This window comes from Calonectris borealis, chromosome 2 (assembly GCF_964195595.1).
Source record: "Calonectris borealis chromosome 2, bCalBor7.hap1.2, whole genome shotgun sequence".
NCBI classification, from domain to species: Eukaryota; Metazoa; Chordata; class Aves; order Procellariiformes; family Procellariidae; genus Calonectris; species Calonectris borealis.
The window spans coordinates 114,994,988-115,018,997 of NC_134313.1; the positions used below are offsets into that span (position 1 = coordinate 114,994,988).

The 24,010-nt window shown below is 37.5% G+C and overlaps 1 protein-coding gene across 7 annotated transcripts in view; it reads left to right on the plus strand.

The window, feature by feature from the left end:
• The window catches only part of VPS41 (VPS41 subunit of HOPS complex), a 116,176-nt gene that overhangs the window by 8,631 nt on the left and 83,535 nt on the right, over positions 1-24,010 (plus strand). For 3 of the 7 annotated variants that reach the window (XM_075142990.1, XM_075142992.1, XM_075142997.1), the window contains 2 exons: positions 12,017-12,124; positions 15,111-15,188. In XM_075142990.1, coding sequence (XP_074999091.1) covers positions 12,017-12,124; positions 15,111-15,188 — 186 coding nt within the window. Of the gene's footprint in view, positions 1-7,889; positions 7,984-10,763; positions 10,824-12,016; positions 12,125-15,110; positions 15,189-24,010 lie in introns of all 7 variants that reach the window. The other 4 variants (XM_075142995.1, XM_075142994.1, XM_075142996.1 and 1 more) reach the window with 4 other exon arrangements.

The following is a 24,010-nucleotide window of genomic DNA, read 5'->3' on the forward strand; positions in this document are numbered from 1 at the left end:
CAGGTGGATACAGGTGTTCATTTTTTGCAAAAATTTATTAAAAATAAGTTTTTTTAAAAAAAGTTGCATTAATGTGCATTGCTGTTTTTTTACTACGTGCTTGTGTGTGCTAGTCATCAGTGTTTGCATATGTTTCCATTCTAGCACTTCCGTTTTTATATCTCCTGGTCTTCATTTTTTTGGGCCTGTTTTCTGATCTTTGATCACTGGTACCCTGTGAAAGGGATATGTTTGTTCATTTAGTTTATTCTTTTAGTTATTTAAACACTATATTAATAAATTCTATGAGAGTTTATAGAGAGGAAAGTATTGTAGAAATTCTTGGTTAACCCAGTGCTCAAACAATCTATGGTGGTTTAGAAATATCCCTCACTGATACACTTTTATTGCTGAAATTGATAGTGGTTTTGTTCTTTAAGGTTTTGAAAACTGATCAGAGCAAGAACACAGTTAGGAAACATGTGAGCCTTAAAAAGAGGCAACTAAAAAGCCTTGATGTTTTCTTTTTCTTTTCAGTGCACTCCAGATCTTAGCCTTGTAGGTTGGGTCTGGATTAGGTCAAAGCAATTAAATCATTTCAAGTAAATAAAGCATCTGGTAAAAAAGGCTCCTTGTCATACTCTGTTTCCATCAAAATGTTCTCTTAACATGGAGTGTGGAGCATTGGACTGGAAGAAGTGAACTCTTCTGTGGCTAGTAGCTTTTGAAGGGGCATCACCGTTGCAACAAAAAATGGATGGTTGAAAAGTAGATTTGGCTACTGTACCTCAGTCCTTGCCTTTTTTTTGTCTCCTCTATGACCTTTGGCAAAGTACTTCTTTTCATCGTGCCTCTTTTCCTTATTATTGAACAGCTCTACGCTAGGTTGCCATTTTTCTCTTCCAGTTGTTTTAAAAATATAAAAATGGGAGAAAAATGCTCAGAAAGCATATTCTGTTTCACATACCTGACCAATCTGAAGAGGCATTGCTTCCCCCTGCATGGCTTTAAGTGAAATTGGCCTTTTAAATGGGGAGAATGGAAGGAAAAGATATATACATTCCAAATAGAAAGTTCTCCTCCTTATTAATGAGAAAATGTATCATGCAAATAATTTATCAATTTGAGTCAGTAGGATGAGCACAGTAAATTATTTATTGAAGTTTAAATGGAATCTTTTTATACATTAATTTGAAAAACAAGTTTGCAGTGACTAGTAACTAACATTATAATATACATCGTTAGAGGATTGACTTGCAGGAGAAATGGATTATTGCTATATTCTTTTAATATCTTCTGGTTTTGAGTGAAAATTAGATACTTGATTTAATGAGCTATTAATATTAACCACAAATGCCTGTTCTATCTGTGTGTTGTGGAATACATAAAAAGTAAAAATGCTGCTGTACGTGCTACATAAATTAAATGCAATTGCAAAGCTAGTGTGTTAACAGAGTATGCAGATGTGGCTTTTCCAAAATACTAAACGTATTCATCTGCGTGGAATAACATTCTGGGCTGGAAAAAGGAAAGTAGCGGGGAAATTCTTCTATTTACCATCTAGCTCTTCCACTGTGGTGAGTGGGTGAACTTTAAAAACTACTGTTCCCAAAACTGCACTGTAGGGTTTTCACATGCAGTACATCACAAGGTGGCAACCGGGCTGCTTGAGTAGTGTTCATGGGGAAAACAAATGTTTGCCCAAGTTCCTTACTCAGCAAAAGGAAAAATACAAGTAGAAATGTATAGTTTCATTGAGATTTGAACTATCTTTGGATTTTTCAGTGTTGGAATTGGATTTGGACATGGAAGATAAAACAGCCTATCCTGTGCTGCCTCTGTATGGTGCACTTGATGTGGATGGACTGATCTTGTGCTTTTGAACACTGCAGTGGATTTGAAAGTTTTCAGGTGTTCTTTGCCATGCACAAAACTACCAGTAAAATAAAATAAATTGATGGGAATTGAAGTCAAACCAAATTGTACTATATGGACTTTTTACTATTTTTTTTAACATGCCATTTATGATGATTGCTCATGTGCAGTATGTCATCTGTGTGTTACTTCTGCTTCACAACTTGGCTGGTGCCCAGCTCCCTCAAACCTGTAGGAGTGAATCTTCACTTGGTGTTCCGCAAATATAGCGTGACATTCTGTATACCACAACAGTTTTGCGAAGAAATAAAATGCTCTCTGCTTTGCCTTTCGACTATTTGTCATTTCATACTGTGAACGCAGCCCATTTTGATACATATTCACAGGCAGCCATATCATCTTAATTCCTTGCTCCTGGTGTGTATCTGCATTTTCCCAAAGAGGTCAAGGTATTAGATAAATCCCTGCAGAAAATGCATGAGGAGAACAGAAAACTGCTGTGTGAAATTTTACCATCCTAATCTGTATTTGCCAATTTTACAGCCAGATACTGGGAAAGTATTGGTGATTTGCCTTATGAGGAATCATAAAGGAACTGGATGGGAGGTTATTCACTTCACTTCCTTCACTGAGCTAACATTATTGTATTTTCACCATAGAATTAGGGGAAAATATTTTTAGCAGCGTAAGTCACAGATGTGTTTTCACGGTTTAGAAATTTCAGTCTTCATGCTTTTTGTTGTCTCGTATAGCAGTAGTTGCAGAATAGAAACTAATTCTCCTACAGATTGGAAACTTGAATAGTTTTTTAGTATTTATTCCAAATGATTGTAACATTTATTCCAAACTATACTAATTCTCACAAAGCCTGTGTTTATATAGGGTTCAAAATAGAGCAGCTGTGCCCTTCCACACTGTCCTGCAAGTATTCTACAAAACTTGAGTAAATAATCAGGTCTTTTACAAAGATAATGATATGTCCTCTATGCCTGCCTCAGTAATTTGCATCCTCATTGAAGTTACTACCCAGGCTGTCACTTGAGATCAGTAATTTTATAATATGGCTCTCTTTTTATAGGAAATTGTTTGGGAGATTTTTTCTTTTTTTTTTTCTTTTTTTTTCTTTTTTTTTTTCTTTTTTTCCCCCCCCCCAAAATTTTGGCTAAGCAGGCTAATAAACAAGACCAGGGATGTTTCTAGCTGTCACTCACTGTTGCTCTACCTGGTTTTCAACCAGTAACTTCAAGATGAAATGCTCTTTGCTATTCTCATTCTTAAACCAACTAATTTATTTTTTCTGCTTTGTTAAAATTTTCTTGTAGGAACAAAATTTTTATGTAAGTAATGGAGGAAAAAAGATTTATGTTCTCTCAGTAAGTTTTAGTCTCCAGAGGGTCTGGTAAAGTGGTCAATATTTAAATTCAGCACAGTAAATAAAACAACAACTTGCAATAAAATTGTGCACTACCTAGCAAACTGGGCTTTTGAAGATTAAAGGCCTGTCTGAGTTTTTCTTGGCATCCCTTTAGTGTTAGAGATTTGATTGCATTGAGAGAAATTGAGTCAGGATCCTAATCCTGAAAATAGCATAGGTAGTCCCTTTATCATTGAGACAGGAACACAAGTCTGGAAACCGTATCCTAGGGATGGAGAAACAGTAATGATGAAGCTGCACTTTGCAATAGTTATGTATTCTTCTGCTGTAATTCTCCTTGTTTGCTCTGTGTCACTTGTTTCTTCAGCACAAGCGGATATATCTGTGAAAACTGCAGAGGACGGAGTGCTTTCTTCTGGTTTGCTTTTGGATTTGTTTTTTCTTTTAAAAGAAGGCAGAGTGAGACCTAGAAATGGGCAGCAGGGAAGGTGTGGTGTTTGCATCATTTTAGAACACAGGAATCTCTTTAAAAAGCAGATATGGCCAGATCTACTTGAAGATCTTTAATACATGACTTTGAGGTGTTACAGTTTTAAGGACGGAATGGGCTTTTAAATTGCACTTTATGTGTTTCTTGATTATACAAAGTAACAATCCACCACTATTTTTGCAACAATGAAAACATAAATTCTGGCAAATCTTTGTGTTGTGAATTTCCAGCTATTCTTACCAGAAATAGTGATTCTTTAAAGTATTTTTCAAAACCAGTGTTTAGGTTCCAGTTGTTGTGAGAAGAAACCTGAGCTGTGCTAGGGGTTTTTCTGACTCCCGTGTCAGAATGGTGGGCAATAGGTTGTCCTGTGGGTGGTTTCCTTCAAAAATGGCAGCATCAGAGGCAAACACTGAAGAAGTCAGATGTTGGAGTGGAAGAAATTTGAGTAAATAACTATGTCTTTTACAAAGATAGTGATATGTCCTCTTTGCCTGCCTCAGTAATTTACATCTTTTGACAAATTTGACTTCCAAAACTTTCCAAAGGCAAACCTCCCTCCTCCCACCATTTCTGGCCAGAACTGGTCATCATCATCAAGTCAGGTGAGCTTTCCAAAAATGGTGCTGAGGCAGAGTAAGATGCTGCTGCCATGCATGCTTAATGCAGGTCAGGTTACTCAAAGTTGCTGTAGGGAAACAAAAATCAGGTTTGCTTTTAGGGTAGAGGGAAGTGGACAAATGTCCGAAAATATTCTTTGATACCTTCTCATATCAAATAGATGATACACCAATTCCAGTTTCATATATGGGGTTTAAAGCTTTTACCTCTCATCTTTAAAGTATGAGTGATAGGTAATCTGATGCCTGCAATTATAAGGCAAGAGTGGGATTTATGAGTGTTTTGTGACTATTAAATAGGAATATAACAAGGAAGAGGGGGAGAAGGCCAATTTACTCCATCACAGGTATAACCAAGGTGTTATCATACTTAAAATTATGAGCATGATAAGCCGTTTAGCAGATAAAGATTAGGAGTTTTTCTTCATTTTCGTGTTCTCAAAAAATAAAACAAAAAACCTATTCAATGTTATTACCAAATAATACAGAGACTTTAAAACATGATCTGAGATGGAAGTTGAAGGGATCTCCAAACTGTGTTGCAACATTATGATGTTACTTCCTTAAATTCATCAACAGACATTAACAATTTGTTACAACTTGCCTTTTAATGTTTTCTAAAACTGTTTTAAGAATATTAATCCTCCTGCATGTGTTATGTCATGTGTTGCTCCCATATAATGTTTTCACTTGTAGCAGAATTTTTGCTTAATGTTTTAATTCACTAGCCGTATTCCCATGTATTGCAAATAGGCAGTACGTTCACTTGCATATGTGAACCCTGAATTAGTAAAATAAAATTGCTTTTTCCTTCCGTGTATTTGAAGAACATCTATGCTGTTAAGGCATGGAAAGAGGATGCGGAAATAAGGACGGTAATTGTCTGCATTTACGAATCCTTTTGCTCAGTGGTCAGTCTTGATCTCTGTCTCCCTGAGCGTCTGTGAGTTGGCGTGGGTGTGCTGCTGGGATGGGAGCTGTGCTCTGCTTTTCCTTAGGTCCAAATTTAGTGTATTTGCTGAGCTGTCCATGCTGGGTTCTGGTGTCTTGTGAACAGCTGTTTCATGCCAGGCTGTAAGCAGTCATTAAAAACTCTGTATAGGAAAGCTGCTCTGCCATGAGGGTTGCCTGGCTGGAAGTGAGCTTCCAATGGAGGACGTGATGGCTTTGAAGAGTAAGAAAATGGGTGTCCTGGCAGGCACTCTGGAAGGTGTTGAGGTTGGGGTGGGAGTCCAGGCTGGGAGGGTTTGGTGAAGCGTTTGAGGGGAGTTAGGGTATCAGCAAAGGTCCATCTGAGGGTTGCCAGGGGACGAAGCAGAGCAGGTTTGGAAGGGGGAGGCTAGGGGAGGGCTAGGTTATATTTCCTCTTGCTCCTGAGGGTTCAGGACTGTGCAGTCTTAGAAGTGGAGATTAAGTGTTACACTGGGAGCCAGCACCCTTAACCTGTTGGGTTTGGATAGTTGGATTATAGATAGGATTGACTGGTGCTCTGAAAGCAGGCCACCCCTTCAACCTCCATCTGCTGTAACATTGTGGCGAGCAGTCACTCGTTTCCTTTTCCATTGGCATCCCAAAATCCAGAGGAGCCCCATCAGCAGACCCAGCCCTGCAGAGCTGCAGTAAAGCATTGCTGTGCCTGCATCTTGCCTTGCCCTCCAGACCAGGCTGAAGAAACTCATTGTCCTAGCTGAGCAAGGATGTCTAAATTGAAGCGTTATTTCCAGGATGGAGAAACTATACAGTTTGTCAGGCCTAATTACTGCCTTTAGGTACAAAATATATGGGAAGTCTCAGTGTGTTAGCATACAGCTATTAGAAAAAGTAAATATCTTTGTGTGAAAGATGGTAAAGCAGGAAGTGAGAAATAATGCACATGGATATTCCTGGAGTGGTACTGGGAATATGGAGATTTGTGTCTGGTCATCTGGATTATCAGATTATCTGGGCCACATTTAGCCCAAATGCGATCTGGGTAGAGAGAACTAGAGATGACAGATTAATGCAACAGTGAACCTGCTTGTCTGAGGGACTCGGTGTTAGGCAAGTATTTTCTCTGAAGAATTTGGGGAGAGGGGTTTAGCAAACATAAAGTCAGGTTCATTAATAAATCAGCGCTTCAGTATCTTTTGACCCTGAATGAAGGGAGATAGTCAGGTCCTAACAAAGGTCTGGGATCTGAACTGGAGAGGATAAAGACTGAAAATAATCATCATTTCTTTACCAGGCCAAAGGAGGCATTACGACCGATGCGGTACAATTTCCAGGTGTGGTAATGAGGTGAAGGTTAAAAAAAAATTTTGGCTGTATCTTTTGTTGGGCAGTGCTTGGTTCCTCATGGAAATCTTGCGACAGTTATCCTAAAGTTTGTAAGGTGCTTGTTGGACCCCCTTGTCCAAACTGAGGGTTGCACAGCCTCCTCCCTGGTGCAGTCCTGCCCTCCCAGGCAATGCTGGTGATAGGAAGAGTTTGCGGATGGCCTGGAGGCCACGGGAGTGGTGTAAATCCCCACTGATGATGCATCTGTCATAGCAGTGTGGTTAGAAGTCACCCATTCCACTTCTCAGCAGGGTACCAGCGACTTGGATAAGTACTCATTGCTCCCATGTCAATTAGGGGATTTGCAGAGGAAAGGTCCTTCCCAGTCCACCGTCCCACAAGGCCCTCAGAAAAAAAACTGAGACAACCAGTCTGAGCCCCTGATTAAGACATCATTTCCATAAAAAGATTAGCAGTTGGAGATGGATATCCTTTAGATCAAGTCAAGATGTCAAGACAAAAATGGTAATACATGATCTTGGCAACTGAGTTTGCTGGGTTTTTTGCTGCACTTTGTGCTTTGTACATATAGAAGAGAAGTGAGTAATTCCTGGAGACTGCATTCTGGGGCTTGAGGTCTTTTTATGTTGTGGGGTTTTTTTGTATTTGTTGTTGAATTTCTGTAATAAGTGAAGCTGCCCCCAGCAGAGCACTAAGGATGTGTTTATTCATTTTTGCATAACTGAGGATGTTCTGTGAACCTTTATTTTAACTCAAAAATAAATGGACTTGGTTTCTTCGGTTCTACTGGAGATTTTCACATTGTTTGTAAACTAATAATTCTGGAGCTCTAACTAGTTAGTTTAATTTTTTCTTCTGCGTGTTAGTGATGACTGTTTAAATAAATGAAAATGCTGATTTCTTAGTAGGTTCAATGTGGGTTTCCAAAGATCTGGCCTGTATTAAATGCCAAAAAAAATTACTCTCACAAATTGCTAAGTAGCCTCTTCTCACTTTTTAGCAGTAATGTTGGGTTTGCACTTTGGCAGCAGAGTGGGTTTTGTGGGGTTTTTTAAATTTTTTTAATGAGATTTTATAATGTATCCTAAACATTAACTATTTGGATACAGAGAGGCAGAGCATTTTTAATGGCCTTTAAGCTAGGAGGAAACAAGCTAATAGCTAATTTAACATTTTTCTTATAATCTCTGAAATCGATGTGAACTTGAAAGAAAGCATGAAAGAAATGTAAACTGTGTTTTTTTTCTTTGTTTGTTTTGTCTTTTTGTTCAAGACATGGCCTTTTACGAAGGCCTATGACCCTGGGGCCTTGTTGCAGTAGGGTGTGAGTGTGGCTCCTTTGAAATTGCTTGAGTGATGGACCTCAGGTATGTTTGTATTTGAGTTTAAATGCTTTGCAAGGTCAAAACTTGCAGGTGTAAACGAGACTGTAATGGCCACCTATATTAATTGGAATTCTAGCTGGGACTGGACGGAAGATGTGCAGCAAAGAGGAAGGGTGCTTGCTTTATAATGTATGCACCGTTTATTTCCATAAAGGCTTTGAAAAACTTTGAGGGCAAATTGTGCGGGAAGGATGACACTTCACTGTCAGTGCCCGTAACATAATTAGAGTATCCGCAATCAGTAGAGCATGTAGTTCATGCGACAGACTGTCCTGTGGGCAGATCCTCTGTTGCAGGAGCAAATGTGGGCTAATGGAATAACTCTGGGAACTGCCTACAGGTTCCTTCTGGAAATTTTCGTCGTGAGGACTGATTTCAGATTTTTTTTTTTCTACTTGCAATTCCACCGCAGTTGTTCCTGTAGGGAAAGCTGGGAAAGACAGGACAGAATATCCGAAGAAGGTTCCGAACCTGCATTCAGAAAAGCAGATGAGCATCCCTTGCAGTGGCACTGGCCTTCTGAAAGCTTATTGCACGTTTGCAGCTCTCCTCAGTTTTGTAAATCTGCTCCAGAAGAAGAGTTGGTAGTGAGTTTCAGACCTACTAGGTGTTAGGTGTGGGAAGAGCAATTTGTTTTCAATTCAGGAGATCAGCAGTGACAAATGAAAGAGCTCTTAGTAGGAAGGGATTTGTATTAGTCTTACTGGTTAATTTAGAGTATTTCATTCAATTGGAAATGTGCTTTCAATGGGAAATGTTTATGGATATCTGTTCTTTACAGGTTCTTTAAAGCGTATTTTTAGCAATTTGACTGCTATCTTCAGCAGTGAAAGGCAAGTAGAAAACTAAATGGAATATGAGTTTCAAATTAGCATTCCTGTGGTTGAAAAATGGTCATTATTTATTTTACCACACCACGAAGGTAGCTTCCTCCTGTCAGCTCTATGGGTCTCCATTCCAATCAGAATTTAAAGCTGCCATATATTTCTTTTTCTCTTAATACATTTGACAAGAATTTCAAAATTCAGTGTTTTTTTTAGGCAGAAAATACAGAAGAAGTATTAAGCGGTGGTGCAAGAAGCAGTGCTATAAGATTTCTTTTCAAATGTTTAGAATCCTCTAGGATGGTTTAAAGGACTTCTCTTTAATTAAAAGTGCCAAACACTTAGTAAAAATCCATCTTAGTTGAGAAATTGATTTCTGCCCCTCCCTTCCCCCCCCCCCCCCTTAAAAAAGGAAAGCTGTGAGTTTTCTTGTATGGGGTAAATGTCACTCTGTTTATATCTTAGCTTTGCTGCAAGTCAAGGCTTGTACTATTCCTCTAGGTTGTCATAGAAACGCAGCTAACTGTCATCTCAACTCAGGCTACCTATTTGTAGGTTTTCAGGATTATTAAAATTTAACAAAAAATATTGATTTGCTTTTTATTAACACTGGTTTGTGTTTACTTTAGAAGTTCAGACTGCATAAAAGCTTTTCCTGATAGAAAAATACCTTTAAAATTATTAAACTCTGATACTCTGAATAAGAGATCATCAAATGCATTTAATACATGAGGTAGAGTCTGAAGCAGTATTTTTGCAAATCACCTTTTTTATTTTGTTTTGTTTACAGCAAGGTTCCCCCACCCCGTTTCAATTCACCTTTTAGCTTGACTTTTACTTAACATAAAAGATACCTGTCAAGAAAGCGTGAAATGGGTACATCATCGTGCCTAATATTTGAAGTTTTCATTTTATTTACTTTTTTTGAAGCCTGGCAGAATGCTTCGGTGTACTGACTTTTGAAAGTATATATTTTTTGTATATGCATGTGCAGGAAAAATTACTTAGTTTTCACTCATAAATAAGACAGGCAAAACTTATTTACAATAACTTTATCTAATGGTCCATGGATGAATGCTTTTATGCAAACTACTCAAGAGACTAGAATTAACTTTTCACGTTGGTTGCACATTTGATGTCCAGACTCTAGCAACATGTGGGATCTTATAAAAACTGGATGAGTGGAGTACAATTTTTACTTTTATGAATTTATTCAATGATTACCCATGCATTTCAAGTGTAATCTTTTTAAGCAATGTATAAAATGCAGTAAGGTATTAATTGCTGTAAAATGGACGCATACTTCCTTACGCCCTCCTTCCATCACATGTACGCTTCTTTCTTTGACTTTTACCTCCTCCCTCTACCCTGTAGTCATTTATTAAGGATCTCTTAAGGCACAAGGAATTTGGCTGATTTATATACAGCCCTGTAATTTGACATTGTCATTCTGTCTAGTAACAACTTTGTTCAGTGGAAGATTTACTGAATAAAATTGTTTCTTGGTGGACATTTTGACACCTCACTTCAGACTGCTACGTCATGGACTGCTGACATCCCTATATTAATCTCATTTGTATTCTGTCATAAATCTCTCAAATAACATTTAAAAGGGCCTCTCTTTCCAGCATATTTATGTAAGCATGGGGCTAAATATTGAATGTTTCCATAGGTCTGTATGGCTTTTATGTGTTTTGTATGAGGGTATGTACATATTACTGTGTGTAGTGGTAGCATGCGTAGTAAATGGCCATAATATTTAACTTGGGAAAGACTGGCTTCAGTACTCCAAAGGCAGATTAAACAAAATATGGTTTATTACCATGTTAACATGTCTGTCTTCCAAATTTATTTTTCACATCATTAGCTACAAGAAAATGTTGCACAAATACAGTTCTGCCATAGGCTGACACTGTGCATTTTTATTTTCTATTCTAGGGATTGGAAAGCAGTGGTTGGTGGGAAGTAAAGGCGCTCCTTTACTAGAGCACTGCACTGGTATATTCTGGTTGCGTAGGGGTGAAAGACATGTTTTATGTGAGAAACACACTCATTGTCTGTTTCATTAGAACTTATAGTGAGTGTAGGAGACTATTATTGCAGGTATACTGTTTGCCAGTGAGGACCAAGGGATATATGGGTTTGTGTATGTCTATGCATGTGTAGTATTAACTGAGGCTTACTGAAGCTTATTAAATCTCGCTTTGGCATTGTACTTCAGTAGACCATCTGTTACAGATAGATGCCTATGACCAGAGAGCCATTTTGCACCTTGGATTTTCTTTTCCTAAGAGCTAAACGTGTTGGGTGTTCTTTGATCAATGAATTTGCTGCTTGTGTTTTTTAGCTGTCTCCTTTCTCTTCACTCTGTGCCATTTGATGCATTATCTTTCTTTGCATCTAAGTAGTGATTGGGTGATAATACCTTGAAAAGAAAAAGAGAGGAAGTTCGGTATTTACCAGAAAAAGTTCCTAACGTGTAGATGATATAGGTGATCCATAGGAATACACTGTGTCCAGATCCTTTTCCCAGACAGTTTTGCAACGACGTATTTATACTCTTTTTTTTTTTTTTTTAAAAAACGTAAACCCATTGATGCATTTTATACAATTAACTTATTCCTAGTGGATTCTTTTTATTTTTGTTCACAGCATTTTGCCTCTATCGTTCCTACAGAGGTGCAGCATCTTGTAAAGGTCTTAAAGTTTCTTGTAACCTGCATGCTTCAGCTGAGAGTTAATTGTGGCTACAGTGGCACACTTTATTTTATCATCATCCGTTTTTCCATATCCATCCCTTTTATATTTTTCTTCTAAACTGGGAATGGCTAACTTTATGTAACGAAGTACACATGTACATTTTTTCCTGCTTTTTAGATATCAACTAAGTGCCTCTTACAGCTGAATTGATATGCTGCTATACAGTCTTTGTTTGCACCCAGAACTTTGGAGTAAAAAGAGAAATCAATAACAAAAAACCACAACCCAAGCCCCCTCCAATGATAAAAATGTGAAAGTTTGGCTTTTGATTGTAATGGCTGTTGTTAAGAGACAATAGTGATCCATCTTCGCCTGTTGCTGTGTGATAGTTTTGGGGTATCTTTTAATTTGTTTTTATTTAAAATAAACTTCTAAATGTTTTTGTGTTTTTTTTCTCTCGCTCCCTTTTCCTTACACTCTTAAAAATTTAGGAAGATGAGAGTGAAGAAGAACCTAAGCTGAAGTATGAACGGCTTTCTAATGGAGTGACTGAAATTCTCCAGAAGGATGCAGCCAGCTGCATGACGGTGCATGAAAAGGTATTATGTGACTTTGTGGCAGAGATAGAACTTCTGCTTGGTTTGATGTATTTATCTGTGCTTATAATGCATCAGTATATTTCTGTGTAGAAGTGCTGCCAAATCTAGAGGTGCAGTGCAAGCCAACGCTAATATAAACAAAATTCACGGTAAACTTCTGTTGAGTGAGAAAATGAGGTGAGAATTCAAGGTGGAGTGATTTGTTAGATGGGATGTTTACATAAGCTACTGGGAAAATGCTCACTTGATTTTAATTACGAACAGTTTTATGAACTAGTATTGGGATACAGTCTCAACTTTCCTTTATTCCGAAAGGAAATTGGCATATACTGTGCTTATTTGTACAGCCTGAATCACTGAAGACAGACTTGATCATGCTAGGGGCCAGCTTAGCATATATTCAGCTGTGGAAGACAGCCACGTTTCTGTTAATACAGCATAGAAGAAAGTAATTACAATATTCCTTTTTTCTTTGGTGTTTTTTTTTGGGGGAGGGGGAAGGGGGGGGGTCGTGGGGGGTGGTGTGTCATACTAACACTTCCCTGTTCCCCTTCCCTGATTCAATATGTTAAAAACAAGCAGCGGGAATGCACATGCTTTAATACAGTTTAGGTAGGTTTGAGACCTACAAGAGAATGAAAGGGACAAAGTGATGGACAATGCAAAGTAAAGAAATTTTACAAAGAATCATTCCTTTGTTCTTAAAAGTAAGAAACTTCATATGTTTCTTTAGTGATTTAAACAATTGCTTTTTTATTTTCTGAGTTTTCTTCTCTTTTATAAATACTGAATAACATTTTAAAATATTGAGGAATGCTGAAGAGCATCTGAAAGTGTGAGTTAATGATTTGTCAAGTAACTATTAGTATGTAAAACATAATAGCTGTTTTCTGAATGTATAATTTTTCACAGCCAGTAATAGCTGCTTAACAGTTACTGTTGAGGGATCTATCTCTATTATTTGGCGATATTTTTAGATTGACTTGTGCTGTGTTTCTTTTACTCAAAGGACTGTTGCCATGGCTCAAGAGGCTCTTAAGATGAAGCTTCTATTTTAACTGTGCGAATGAAAACAATAAGTCTTTTTAAAATGTTTTTGACAACTTAGAATTACGCAGATATTTGGAAAACTGGCAAGCATTTCCTCCTGGTCTGTGGCCTGTTTGCTTTACCTTTTTTTCCTGAGCCTCAGGTAAATTTTGAAAGCCAAAAGATGAATGGGATTTTTCTATAAGGATGTGCACAGATACAGCTTTAACTATAGTGTCACAAAGAGTGACAGTACAGGAAAGCTGTTTAAATATCCCAGCACTTTTAGTTTTCCAGCAAACTAGATACACTATTTATGAGAAGGATCAATATTGTTAGAAGCCAGGTACTGGAGTCTTTTAGGAATAGGTCTCTTACAACAGAGAGCTTAAAAATGAAGCTGGGTTATAGGTTTTACAAGGGTGTTTTCTATTTTGTTCTGTTTGTTTTTTTTTTTTTCCCTGCAAGAGCCGGAAAAGCCCTGCTAAAGAGTCATCATTAGCAAAATTATACAGTACTATGTAAAATATGCCTGTGATTAAAGCAGTTTAACTTTGCTGGGAATCCTGAAGATCTGGCTTCTTCATTCAAACTAATTTCCCCCCAGAATTATTTTTTTCCTTTTCACTGCTAAAGCATCATATTTTCACCAGGCTTGCTGTCTGCACTGGATGACTAATCGTCATGGCACCTGGTGCATTCAAGCAGGCCTGTGCAGTGGAATAGTCATACCTAGTTATGTCTGCACACCTGATGTTTTATTAACCAGTATTGATTTTTTTACCCGGGGGACTTTTTTCTTCCTGAAAAAAGGCAACCTTGCAGGAGTGAAAGGCATTGCAGGGGATGAATTTCTAATGAACCCCTTCTTTCCCTTTTTTGACTCCTTTTAATGTAGCTTCATATTTTAAGTGCCTGAACTGAAATTTCATTTTAAGCAATTCCATTTTGATAAATCCTTTTAAACCTTGACTTTCTGTAAGGTTATTTTTTAAAGATTGTGCTGCCTGACTGACACGCTTAGCAGTGCCTGTAAATTTGAGCATTTCATTATAGGTTGCAATGAAGCATGCTCACATGCAGTGAAATACAGAGAATTGAGGAGCCTAGACTATTTGAGTAATGCTGAAAGGAGGGGGGGAGTAAAAGAAACCTCTGTCATAAATCAAGTAGTACCGAAGTTCTTCCTTTTCTGTTTAGGTGTAGTTCACATGGTTCAATTAACAGCAGATCTCTCAGAATCAATTCCCTTCCTGTTTGTATCAAAATAAGTTTGTGATAGCATGCATTTGTATGGACATTTCTTTACTTTGCTACTGTTTTTCAGAATTAAACTCCTGAGATTTCCAAGGAAAACTGTATTTGCCTTGAGAGTGTTCAATATAGGAGTGTTACTATGTGAAGGAAAGCAAACCCAGTGGTTATCTGTGTGCTTAAATGCACTGTCAGAGACCTTCCATAATTCAGCAGTATTTTACCAGTGGCTTACCGGTGGCCTTTTGCTGTGTTTAATGTTTTGGTTTTATGTTAACAATGAAGGAGAATTAAAAATAAAGCCCAAAGGAAACCATTGTGATTGAAACAAAGCTGCGGAAAGGATCTAGGAACTATTTCAGGTCTGTGTTGGTCCTTGCTTTCGTGCTGCATTTTTAATTTGCTGCCACAGTCCATCAGACAGTGTGTACGGACTGCAGACACACCATTAGTTGTCAGTGGATGAGGGTCCTCATGACTCATTCTGACAGCTAACTTGCACTATCGTAGTAATACGGGCTTGAAGCCCTGTTTTATTCTCTAGGTGCTGTTAAAACAAGCTTTCTCTATAGAAGGTGGTAGGGTTTTTTTCCCCAGTGCTGCTAATCGTTAATCTGCTAAACGTCCCGGAGTTCATTTAGCATTGCTGTGGTTTTGGTTGCAGTGCCTTTGTGTTTATGTAATCAGTCTCTTTCTTTTACAGTTTTTGGCACTGGGAACACATTATGGCAAAGTTTATTTACTGGATGTCCAGGGGAACATCACACAGAAGTTTGATGTTGTAAGTATGGGCATTATTCAGAACGCATCTACTTGGATGTAAAAAATTCTGCGATACACTAAGTAATAAATAAGTTAATGCTCTTGCTACACCTGAAATTTTACTAATGCATTTCAGGAACTCCCTCCCCATAACATAAGAGGCGGTATATGGTCCTTGCAAAAAGAAGTTACACTGGATGGTTTTGTGATGAGCACATCTCAGTTTACATATAATAAACTTTCTTCATGAAGACAGAGGAGGAAATACATATTTATGATTGTAAATGGCTATTATTAATTATGTAACCCAGAGGCTCGTGACTTCCATAAGGCATGAGCCTGCTCATTAGGTGACTATTGTCAGTTGTTAGTGTGTGCACTATCATCTTATCTAGTTGCCACAAGTAATTGAAAATTGATTGATTGCCTTGCTGGTTCAGGTTATCTACTGCAAATATATAACGCTAATATTTTATGTGAATGTTTTGAAGCTTGGACTCTTAAGGGATTGTATTGATTGAAGGAGAAGAAGCAGACTTTTTCCTTATTGTGGTTCTTGATATTAGAGGACGAATGAAATGCTAAATCTAAAGCTCTGTTCTAGAGTATTAAATGTTCCTTTTAATTGTGGATATTTATTGATTTTTTTGTTTTGTTTTGTTTTTTAATATCTCATTTTCAAACTCCCTGTCTTCCACGGGAGGTGGGAGGAAGAGAACTAGCTTTTTTTTTTTCTTCTCCTGGCATTGTCACAAAATCTAGTAGCCAAGCATTGGTTTTTCACAGCAGTGTCAGCACTTGTCAGAGTATCCATCACAAGATGTTGGCATGTTTGCAAAGAGAACGTATGTTCTAAAGCTGACACAGCTAGCTGCATGGGAGGGGTGAAAGGTTTTGTTTAAATTTTTGAAAAATCTAATTATGCAGTTGTGCAAGGAGGGGGGAAAAAAATCACAGCCAAAACCTAGACTCCTAGGCACAACCTTTGGAGGAAATTTTATATATAGCATTGGTCAGATTGACAATGACCTTACTGGGTATTAACGAAAGACAAGCTAATTATGTTCTTCTATTTCTTTTAACTTTGTATGTTCATCAGCCCCACAGAGGAGATGCTGACTGCATTTCAAAAGAGGAAAAGCTTTTGGTGTCTCCCTTACAGTTCTGATTACTTTACATGTATGCTACTTGATAAAGATACAGTTTCTTTCTCTCCCAAGTAATCTATTTGGGGCAGGCCGGATTAAAGTGTACCTGAATTCTTCTCTTCTATCTCTGCAGTAAAAAACTAACTCAAAGACTCACTCAAATGAAGTGGAGATTTTCTATTGAGTCAGGCATTAAATGTCCTAGACTTGGATTCGTTCCACTTGTGTCAGGTACTTGGAAGAGTTCATTTGTAGAACTGCCATTTTTTTTCCTAAGTGCATCACCAGCGCCCTGTTCTCCCACACTGGTTCTGAAAGGTGAAATCCTCCTCTTTCTGTAAAGACTTAAGGCACTGCCTAGGTGTAGAGCAAGGAACGAGGGGACCTGTTGTCTACTAAAGACAATAAAACAAAATCCTGCATCCTCTTTATACCCACCCATCCGAATCTGCTATTCTTTTCTTTGCTTTTCCTTAGTAAAAAGTCCTACGAGTGCCTGCTGGGAGGGTGGTTTCTTATGTTAAAGTTGAGCTATATAAACCACTTTCTGCTCTACAGTGTTTACTTGGGTATCCCTTTTCCAAACTTGACCTGCTTCAGGATGAAGATTTTTGTGCCATGTCTTCTTATAGAGATGGCAATGATTTCTTTTTAAACTATTGTTTGATTACAAACTGCTTTTTGAGATGGAGAATAGGAAAAAGAAATGTTTCTTGGATTCTATTCTTAATGTTTCTCTCTCTTTTTGTAACGTACGTGTCTCCAGTGCAACAGATAAATTATATCATGGATCAGGTGGAAAGGGTGCTTCTTTTTTTCTTTTTTTATAGTTTGAAGAAAAATTATTTTGATCTAGGACCACTTGCCTTTAAAAGAAAAGCTTTCCAAGGAACTAAGTGTTGTAGAACAGAACGGGCTGCCTATGTGAGAAACAAAACAGCTCTGTGACATCCTTGGCTGCTTAAACAGAGAAGTTTTCTGAATGAATGTTGTCGGCTGTTGAACCTGTAGACAGTTTATTCTGAACTGGCTGCTATATGTCAGAATATTTTCCTTCTAACCTGAACTTTTCAAGATCTTGGACTGCAGACTAGAGGCATCGCTATCAAAATGTTTGGTGGGGACTTTCTTCTGTTCTCTCCTACCAACGTCTGTTTATTGACTCTCCTCCTAGGAGATTTGCATTAGAGCATTGCCATGTTGTAAATCCCAAATAAAATCCTTTCTTGAGAAGAAAGTGAGTCACTTCCTGAAGTCCTATAGATGCAAAGTATTCCTTGTAAATGTGCTGGGGCAAAGAGTATTTTCTGTAGTGGTATTTTCTCTGGTTCTTTGTTGGGTCCAAAATGAGCAAATTCCTTCTGTGAAATGTTTCCACTGGTGGAATGGCAGATATGGTTTTACCCTGAAGTTGTAAATGGGAGAAGTTATCTGTTGTTACTAATTTCTGGAAATCAGTAGTGTATAAAAATTGTTCTGAGTAAATAAAATAATCTCTCATTAAAGAACAAGCAATATTACCACTGAAATCTTGTAATTGTTTGCAGTAAATAGTGTACCTGGGGAGTGACGTTTACAAATTTTTCTTTTTGAAAGAATCTTTTCAGCAGATGTTTTCTGTCTTATGAGATGGCAGAAATGAATAGTAAGGATAGCAACATGAAGCCCTTTGTCTGGAAGAAATCAGTTATGTAATTCAAGGAATCGTTCTGCATTTGAGTATCTGTATTTTTCAGGGATTTGTTTTTTGTTTTTTGTTTGTTTTTTTTTAAAGCCAAGTTGGGAAATAAAAAAATTAATTACTTTTCTATACATCTAAGCCTGTTAATTGTGTAAATAGAAAAAACAAACCATACACAGGAAACTTTAAAAGTCACTAGATGCGAAATAGTGTTAGTATGTGAAATAAACCAGAATGGAGAGAGGGGTTTTTATTTTAACCTTTTTTAAAATTTATTTTAATGGGAAGTTCATATTAAGTATATATAGAAAATACCATTACTGCCACCATAGTCCTCTTGATTTCCATTTTTCTTTCCTAATCTCAGGTAACCATGTTCGATAATATAAATGGGCTTGGAAATTAAGAAATAAGAATTTTTTTTTTTATAATAAATAATTTATTTTCCATATTGGCTCACGTCTGGATTTGAGCCAAATTGTAAAACAGAAATAGAGACTGATCTCAGAGGATTTGCAGCATAATTACTTTATCATAACTCCAGCTCTTGTGAACTTTGAGGGAGAAAACGCACAGGTATGTTGCATAATCTCCAAAATGGCCAATTTTTGAATGATGGCCCTCCTGTTGAAGGCTGAATGCATTTAGCACTTTAAATTGCTAAAAACAGCTGTAAGAAACACTAAAATGTAAAGCCTGGCATCCCTAGAAGTTCTGCTATTGTAACATGCTTTTTTGTTTGGTTGTTGTTTAAAAAAACCTTTCAGGACTTCACTCTCTAGTGTCCATAGCAGCAGAATTGCAAATACTGGCCCTAGTGCTGCAAAGACTTAATCATGTGCTCTACTTTGACCCATAAATATTCACAGAGGCTTCTGTGAAACTAACATAGACAACTAAAAATTCTTTTCAGAACAGAGTCTTGCTCTCATCTTGCTCTTAAAAATACCTGATGCTGGATCCTGTGCCAGGTAGTCGACTAGTCTTTTCAGGTTTGCAACTCCTCTTGTCAACAGCAGTGGAAATGTGTGCTTTGAAACTGGTATGGGAGACTTTTGGCTTGGAGAGAACTGAGAGACAGGAATTTGGGAGCTTTAGCCTTGAGTGGTGCTGGTATCTTGGCAGCCACGCTTGTGCTCTCGCATGATCCCTCTTCCCTTCTTGCCTAGCGTGTTTTTAGCTCTTGCCAGCGTGGCTGTCTTTGACAATGTCAGCCGCCTAAGATTAACTGATATGCATCCTCAAATAACGTATGTTTGACAAACTGGTGTTCTCTTGTATTAGGGTTCAGTGCATTGAGTGAGATTAAATGTGTCAAACGCAGTGAAAATTATTACTAAAAGGCAACAAGAAGGGGGAGAAAAAGCCTGATAATGCCACTGACAAAGGATGATGCAGGACTGATTCACAGCATGTTAATTCCAAATGCCTCTCCATCTTTCTTTTCTTCTTAGACTGTCTACAATTTATTAATATAATTATTGCCTCAACTGACATCTTGTGGATTAAGGACTTGAAGATATGAAGAAAGCTGTACAAACATGTTTAGTTAAGTAACAAATCAAAAACCTTTCAAAGGGCAAGAAAACCTGCCCCTATTCTGGTCTTCTAATAAACATCAAGCTTAAAGCAAAAATGGTAAGAAGTCTTGGCTGGTGCCAGTGATATTCTGTGAGAAGGGGAAACATCGCCTATTTTACAATTAGGGGGGATTTAAATGTTTAATGCATCAGAGGTGTTTCAGAGGTGATGCATGAGCCTAGAAAACAATGTAAATAGTGTTTTAAAGCTTCTATTAGTGAAAGAAATTGAAGTCCTTTTAGCATGCAACATTTGTGAGCTATTCAAGACTACTGGGATTTCAGAAAGAATGAAACTTTAAGTAGAGGCCCCTTCTCGTAGCATTTCTTTTTACCACTTATTTCTTTCCTGGCCTCGCTATTTTTTTCTAATTGTCTCACATTGTGTAGTACTAAACATTTCTTTATTTTGTTTTAATTGGAGTGGCAGAAATCCAAAATCACTAGGTCATCTCTGCTACCTTGAAAAATTAAAGGGGAGTTCCTTCCATGGTGGTATTGTTGCCCTTGGGTCTATTAAAGTTACAGCACTCGCCAGCCTCTGGAGCAAGTGTGTTGCTTGCTTGAAGGTCAGTCCGTGGCCTGTTGGTTTTGCTGATACCTCAGCAGGTTGAAAACAAAATGTTAGAGGTTTCTGTTGACTTGATGTGCTTTTGAAAGAGTTTAATTGCTAACAAGAAAAGCGTATTTCCTAATGAAGAAGCAGCTGTTGTTAAGCACTAAATGCTGTTGCTGGAAATGATGCGGAGCCCACTAACTGCTGTGAGAGATAATGCAGCATCTTTCAATGGGGAAGGTAACTTTTAGCATTTGATTGTATAACGAGGAAGTTACTTTGAATGGAACTTTGCATGAGAGTTTAAGACTAAGATGATACAAATGTCACTTATTTTGACAGGCTACTTAAAATTCCCTGTTTATTACTTTAACTACATCATTTTAGTTGTCACTGTCAGACTATGAAAGAAGACTTAGTCTGGAAATGAAATGAAGCAACAGAATTTAGAGTAAAGATCTGGGTAGCTGTGTGTTAGTATTTGCAGGGTGTCACTGCACCTGTTAAATTTGAAGCTGAAACCCTGTGTTTTGTACAAAACCAAGCATGCTGCTATAAATGTAGTCTCCAAAAAACAAAGTAAAAATTAAGGTTTTGTTAGGAGCGAGTGAGTGTCTGTGCAGGGGACAGGCTTCCTTCCCCTCCATGGGACCTCCCACCCAAATTGGTGGTGTAGTCCTATGGCTTAAACCCTATGGCTAGGGTTAAGTTAACCCCTAGCTCTGCACAATGGAAAAACTGGAGAAAAGTGACATCCTTTGGGAATTTGCTCTTAAGACTTGGATGTCTACACCCATTTTAATAACCCTTCTTCTGCTTCTCTCTACCCGTCTTTTCATTTTAACTGCAGATGATTTGGAAATCCAGAGGTTTTTACAGTAGTTGTGGGACTAACTCAGATGGCCTTTTGAGTCTGGCTTTTTGGATGTTATAAAGGCTTGGAAAGTATGTCTTATGATGTTTGTTCTGATACTGTGCTTATTGGGTTGTTTGTGACCTGGAGTGTTTCCAGTGGGAACTGTGGAGCTATTGAAGATTAGGACCCTTCCTTGGCAAGAATCATGGTGTACCTGGGTCTCTCTGTTACTGGATGAGAAGTGACGTAGCTTGCCTAGACCAGCAAAGATTGTGGTGTCAGGGCCGTTATTCCATAGGTCTAGAAAAGTTTCTTGTCCAACACAACTGAAACCAAAAAAACTCTCATAGATGTTTTGCACATCTTCTTTGTACCCACTGTATCTAACTTTCCTTTGAAAAGCACATTGCCTAAACTTTTATTTAAACAAAGAGATCAGATGGATGTGGAAGGCATTCGTTATTACTGGAAATGTTGCTTGGAATATGGATGAAATATGGGAGTTTTAAACAATTGTAGTATCATGCATGATTAATTTTTATAAGCTCAAAACTGAGGAAAGCATGACCATTTCATTCAATTGTTCTTTCAAGCTTGTAGCTTGCAATAACTCTGTAGCTTAGTGCAGAATAATGTAAAAAGTTTAGTTGGTAGTATGGGTTCAGCTACAGAAGGTCTTGTGTGGTCCAGCCATTTATTTCTTGAATGCTGTTAGCTCATATAAGTCAAACACATGCTTTTGCAGTCACAAACAGCAACATGTATGCTGTAGATTAAATTAATTCCATTTAGCCTAAGTACTATATCAGGTGTTTCTGGGACTGCAGCTGTTTCTTCCTTCTCTTTTGAACTTTTCACTAGCAGCTATGTTGCCCTTGTACCTTCTTTTGAGAAGGATGTCAGCCCCATCCTTAGGCTGAAGGATCTTTCCACAACTTCATTAGTCTCCAAACGCATATTGTTTTTCCTGTTTTTTAACATAGAAGCGTAGGAAGAAGTTTCCTTTTTGTTCTCCAGCATCAATCACTTTTCTACAGAGTGGTATCCTGTTGTCTGTCAGTTGCATTTCATGACCAGCTCTAAAGGTATGATGTTTAAGGTACCTTAGCAGCCCTCTTTAATGTCACAGATTTCAACAAGAGTTTGTTAATGTCACCCCTTAATGAGGTAAAGGGCTGTGACTGAATACTGTTTTGTATAGACATAGCAAATAGTTCAGTTTCTTTTGACTTGGTAGGATCCTATTATATTCTGTGTGTTTTCTCAAAAAAACCCTGAAATCTGGAAAATTCTAGGGAGAAAAATATCTCATTATGGGAGAATGCCAAACATGAAGGACATTACTACTATAGTATTTAATACAGCATTGTTGGTCAATGAAAGGGCAAAGTTTCTAATGGTTTGGTTTTTTTTTTTATCAGACCTTATAGGAACTGAGTCTATTTTTGTGAAAGATCAAGTAGAGGACCTTACTGTAATTTTGCTAAGTGAATTTACATGTGGCATTTTCAAACATTTTCGAAGAAAATTATTTGTGACAGTATGCAGAAACACCAAAATCATCAAAACAATTCTTTTTTTTCTTTTCTTTTCTTCTAACTCTTTCACTATCCAGGTTTGGTAACATTTGCTGTTTGAATGCATACTACATCTTGTGATTATTTAGAAAATGTAATTTGTGTTTGCAACTGTTACTGACCTTTTCTCTAAAAAATTGCCCTATGCACCATAATTTGACAACAATATTAGGCAACAAAGTTTATTTGCTTTTAAGAAAAACATGGAAACATAGTGTCTAATTTTAAAGATGTATTAAACAACCATGCACAATAATATTTTTTTCATCTCTGATTTAAGCAAAAGATTATTTTTCTAGAGTGTAATTGGCTCTTAAAATAAAGCTCAAAAGACTCCCAACAAATTTCAAACAACTGTTAAATAAGGACCATACTTTTCTGTGCCTTCCAAAGGCTTAGCTCCTGACGAGAAAGACTAGATGCTGCTAGATTGTTCTGTCTTTCACTACTTGTTGGTATTCATCACTGATGAAGTCTTTTCATAAAAGACTGATAACGCAGACGTGCGTTTTCTAAACCCAAACAACCTTTAAAAGCATAGGGAAGGTTTGGAAGGTTTGATTCCTAAGAAGCTAGTATACTGCTGATTCCTAGAGCTGTTTTGCTTTCAAATGGCATATTATACCTGGATGGCATTTTCCTCTATACAGAAGGCAGGCACTTGCATGCACATATACAAAATAATAGCAGTTTGCTTGTCAGAATTACTCAGAGTTCTGGCATTAATAAAATATTATTTGCATTAGAAAATGTTTTCCTAGTTAGAAAGTCCGAAGCAACTGAGTTCTAGAGGACAATGTTTTTTATACAAGTTGACATTAATGATAGAGCTACAGCCCTTTGTTTGCATTAACAATAAAAATGCAGCACTACTGAAAACACAGAATGACATAACAGGGGCATAATATGATGAACAAAACATGAAAGCAAAACTAAGTATTTTTTCCCATAGGGGTTAAGATATTATTGATAATGAACTTTGAAAATCTAATAAAGATTCCTTTCTGAAGGATGAGACTTACTTGTTTTAAAAGACATGACAGTGTGTATAGCAGTTGTTTATTGCACTCCTGATGGAATGCTAAACATGGACAGTCCAGATTTGACCAGTCTTGGTTAACAAAAGTAGGTACTTTCAAGCTGGCCATCTCCACTGTGATGCTGCTGAGGAAGCTAGTTCCACTCACTGTCCTGTGACACAGAGAAATAAAAGTAAAAGAAATTTCAGAAATCAGTGTTTTGGTGTTGGAAGGTTCACCACTGTAACCCTAAACTGGCTGCTACTTGAAGTCTGTAGTTGCTGCAAGTCTTGGCAGTTTTGAAGATAGGAGCTGTGAAATATGAGCAGTGTAAAGATGGAGGAATGAATGAATCTGTTTGCTTTTTTGATCTACTTTATTTAAAGTTTATTATAAGCAATCATGTCTACACTTCGCTGGTATT